This window comes from Aplysia californica, unplaced genomic scaffold (assembly GCF_000002075.1).
Source record: "Aplysia californica isolate F4 #8 unplaced genomic scaffold, AplCal3.0 scaffold01306, whole genome shotgun sequence".
Lineage (NCBI taxonomy): Eukaryota > Metazoa > Mollusca > Gastropoda > Aplysiida > Aplysiidae > Aplysia > Aplysia californica.
This window is the reverse complement of record NW_004798576.1, coordinates 104,258-109,219: the sequence shown is the minus strand read 5'-3', so window position 1 is coordinate 109,219 and position 4,962 is coordinate 104,258. Positions and strand designations below refer to the sequence as shown.

At 39.9% G+C, this 4,962-nt stretch overlaps 1 protein-coding gene across 1 annotated transcript in view; it reads right to left on the bottom strand.

The window, feature by feature from the left end:
* LOC101859069 (transcription initiation factor TFIID subunit 2) overlaps positions 1-4,962 on the bottom strand; it is a gene marked incomplete at its 3' end in the record, with an annotated part of 46,590 nt that overhangs the window by 20,929 nt on the left and 20,699 nt on the right. Inside the window, 4 exon segments of the mRNA XM_013090501.1 lie at positions 362-471; positions 1,312-1,426; positions 2,612-2,673; positions 3,511-3,603. Of these exon segments, the coding sequence (XP_012945955.1) occupies positions 362-471; positions 1,312-1,426; positions 2,612-2,673; positions 3,511-3,603 (380 nt within the window).

Genomic DNA, 4,962 nt, shown 5'->3' with positions numbered 1-4,962 from the left:
AGATGGGAAGTTTATTTGAGTGAGTAGAAGCACATCGACACAATAGTGGTCATTAAGTGCTGAGAAAAAGTAAGACAGACAGACAGAAACAACAGAGGGAAAGTAAAGAAGTAGCACCTACCAGTGGCGCCCTCCAACCACCCGTGGAATGGGAGGTGGCCGCTTGTACAGGTGATTGTCTTACACAGAAGACCGCCGTCGGAGCAGGTTCAACTGTATGTGCATGTTTTCTTACCGATTAAAAAACCCCAGCAAATCAACACACTTTAACGTAACCTACAAATATCGGCACCAAAATGAAGATACAGGGTCACAAACAAACAAATACACAAAACAAAACCCTAACAACCCCCCAGCTCACCTTCGACTTTTGGAGTGGCAGGTGATCTCAAACCTCGTCTTGTTCTCCTCAATCTTGAACGTGTGGTTGAAAGAACCGTCCAGTTCCTGTATCGTCACGTTCAGCGCCCCCTGGAGGAAGACACGCTCGATAAGATACCTGCCCCAGCGAGAAAACCGTGTTGTATGGTAGCGTTTTTTTGGTCTGTTGTAAGAGTTTTAGTTTAGTTTTAGTTAGGCTTTTTTTATTAGCTTTAGTAAGTCAAAGTGTTTTTACAGCATTTGTAACACAATAAAGTCCTATATGTGCCTAAGATTAGAGATGTTACAAGAGAGTAACAAACACAAAAAGAAGGAGGAGAGACAAGGACGATAAATGTTTGATAGGAAAGAAGAAGCAAACCACACCAGAGCACCACCAACCACCCACTTGTAAAATTGTATGGCGCTTGCAACTGCATAAGGTCATGAGAGCCCCAAGGGGTGGATGTCAACAGAGAAGTCCAAACGGGGAATCAGACTTACTCTGCTCACCTCTCTAGCCTCAACAGCATAAAGTCTGCTTCGACTACCAAGGCACCCCGGAAATAGCAGTTCACAAGAGAGTGACAAATATACAAAAGAAGTAGAGGAAAAATGACGATAGTAAAGATGAGGAAAGAAAAGGCAGCAGTTCCCCCAAGTTGTTTCGGCACAGTATGAGCATGACATTGATAAATCAGCCCATTCACAATTCTACTGAGCATAAGAACATGTTAATATTACCCCTTTGGAACAACTGATGGATAGACAGAGAGACAAAAACCACTGATGGATGGATTGACAGAGAGAGACAGAGCCACTGATGGACAGACAGAGAGACAAAACACGACTGATAAACAGACAGAGAGACAAAAACCACTGATGGATGGATAGACAGGACAGACAGAGAGACAAAACACGACTGATGGTCAGACAGACAGAGCCACTGACCACAAACTTGAGCGCCCCAAGGGCCGTCAGATCCTGCTTGATGTCCAGCTCTACCACGTTGCGTTTGCGGTTGAAGACAAAGCTGCTGTTGAAGCGGGCCACGCCCCCCTGGGTACTGGACACAGGTCAAGGACACGGTAACCTCACTGTCAAGGACACACTAATTTCACGTCTCTTCACAATCCACTAGCTTTTAGTTTTAGTAAGTGTTTTACGGCACTTGCAACACAATAATGTCATATAAGAGCCGAAGATTAGAGGTGTTACAAGAGAGTAAAAAAAACATAAAAAAGAAGGAGGAGAGATCAGGACGATAGATGTTTGATAGGAAAGAAGGAACAAACCACACAAGAGCACCAGCCAACCACCCACTCCACTAGCTTTCCTTTATTCTGTGTGTGCCTTTTGTGAAAGCAGAGGACATTCAAACCTGGGTAAGAACTAAAACAAAACAACTCGGGCACCCAGAATGAAAAGCAACTGAGTGTTTTACCGCAGAAAGGAGATTTTTCATTCATTATTAACCACAATTCAATACAAAATAGATCAAAGTAGTGGGTTTATTTTTTTTTTCTTGCCTATTTTTTGGTCAGCAGTCTCAGTCAGATCTAGATCTCCAGTGCAACAAGAAGCAGACATTTTTCTCTGAGGTGATGCTCACCAGATTTTATTGTGTACAGCATTCAGAGCTTTCTAGGGATTATGCCCATTATCATTATTATTATTACTAGCTGAGTACTCGTTCGATGAACGGACTCAAAAGAATTGATCGTCAAGTCATTGTGAAACAGCGCGCACTGCTTGTGAACGGAAGCCCCACTTGTTTACAATGGTGTCTTAGAAGACGGACTTCCCCAAGATTAGATCTAAACGAAACTAATGAAAAACCGAAAATCAAATTTAAGTGACTTCAGACTCCTTAATATAACTGTGCACTTTTAAGTGATTCTGAACCACGGTTAATTTTTTCAAATTCGAAAGTTAGATTGTTCAGAAGATTTAGGTGACCAAAGTGACAAACTTTCACAAATATAATATGTATAGATTGTTATTATTATTATTATGATTATTACCATTACTACCTGGATACCTGGAGGTATAATCTCTGACTCAGAAGTTGACGTGTAATGACCCTCCATCCTTCACGGTCGCCAGCTGCCGTTACACATTCTTTCATCTCTAGGCCAGTCCACATTCTTATGGACTAACATTATTATCTTTATCATGTTGATTTTCATCATTCTTGTTACTATCATTATAATAATTATCATAATTATCATCATGTGATGCCAAAGGATACACCCACTGGTCAATGAAAGGCTCAATGTCCTTCCCTGTCACTGTGTAGATGATTTTCAGAAACTGGAAAGAAGAAAGAAAAAGCAGAGAATAATCACAAAATTTGTATTGTTTTTAAGAATTTCTCTTTAAAATGAGGACAGGTTGGGGTAGCCAATCAGAAAATACATTTGAAAATTTTTTAAATCAGAAACGTTATAAACAAGTTTTCCTAAATAAGAAAATTTTAAAATTGTAACAATTCTGCCAAATTCATTACGACGGGCAAGCTTTTGATTTCCTGTTTTTTTTCCATTTTATTTACATTTTCATCCATTTTCCTGGTGTTTCGAGACCGGGAATTCTGAAAATGAAAATTCCTAGCATTTTTCACCATTTTCCTGATTGATAGGGAACCCTGAAGACACAAAAATGTGAATGTGTTTTTTTAGTTTTTAGTAGAGATTTTACGGCGCTCACAACTGCATAAGGTCATATAAGCGCCAGAAGATTAGAGGTGTTACAAGAGAGTAACAGACATAAAAAAGAAGAAAGGGAGATAAGGACGGTAGATGTTTGATAGGAAAGAAGAAGCAAACCACACCAGAGCACCCGCCAACCACCCATGTATGTTTGTCTTTTTTTTGAGTATGTGTAAAGAGAGGCATATCGACACAATAAAGGTCATTCAGTGCAGGTAAAAGGTAAGACAGACATACAGACAGACATAACAGAGAGAAAGTAAGGAAGTAGGTAGGATCTACCACTACCAGTGGCGCCCTCCAACCGCCTGCGAGAACATCGACTAAATAAAAGACATTTTTGATAGGAAAGAAGGAGCAGACCACACCAGAGCACCCGCCAACCACCCACAGGACTGTGCGAGCATCACCCCCCCCCCCTCCCGGTGGCAGTACTCACAGAGGAGGTAGACAGCAGCATGTTGATCCAGCTGGAGAGAGAGAAGTTCTGTTGGCTGGCGTTGTAGGCCAGGGACAGCAGCTTGTTCAGGACCTGGCAACACATACACACATACTATCAACATACACACACATATACACACACACACACATACATACACGATCAACATACACATAACTATAAACACATACATAGGCATACACTGTCAACATACACACACACACACACATACACTGTCAACATACACACATACATACACTATCAACATACACACATACATACACTATCAACATACACACACACACACACACACACACACACACACACACACACACACACACACACACATACATACATACACGATCAACATACACATAACTATAAACACATACATAGGCATACACTGTCAACATACACACACACACACATACACTGTCAACACACACACATACATACACTATCAACATACACACATACATACACTATCAACATACACACACACACATACAGTATCAACATATACACACACACACACACATACACTATCAACATACACACACACATACACTATCAACACACACACATACACAATCAACATACACACACACATACATAAACTATCAACATACACACACACATACACTATCAACACACACACATACATACACTATTAACACACACACACATACATACACCATCAACATACACACACACACACACATACACTATTAACACACACACACATACATACACTATTAACACACACACACATACATACACCATCAACATACACACACACACACACATACACTATTAACACACACACACATACATACACTATTAACACACACACACATACATACACCATCAACACACACAGACACACACATACACTATCAACACACAAATACACACACATACATACACCATCAACATACACACACACACACATACACTATCAACACACACATACATACACCATCAACACACACACACACACACACACACACACACACACACACACTATCAACACACACAAACAGACCGATACAGAACAACCAGGAAGTTTGGACTTAACAACATGAAGCAAAACTTCAAATTCTGCCGACATTTTGAGCTCAGGAATCCAATCATTGGAACTCTTTCACAGCTGCCAGCTTCTCAAAACCATCAGAGATTCGAATGTACTTCTCTGTCAACTGACAGGGACATATTTTCAATTAGGTTAAGTCAGAAAAATCAGAGAACCTGCCTTTTCGACAGAAGTCGAGCAAAGCTAAACACACATATCAAAACAAAAAACAAAAAACAAAAAAATAATAATATCAATTAACAAGGTGAGAAGATAAAACAAAACAAAAAGCAATACCAATGAACAGTGTAAAAGAAAAACAACAACAAAATATTAACATCAACGAACAATGGTAAAAAAAAAAAAAAAAAAAAGGTCCT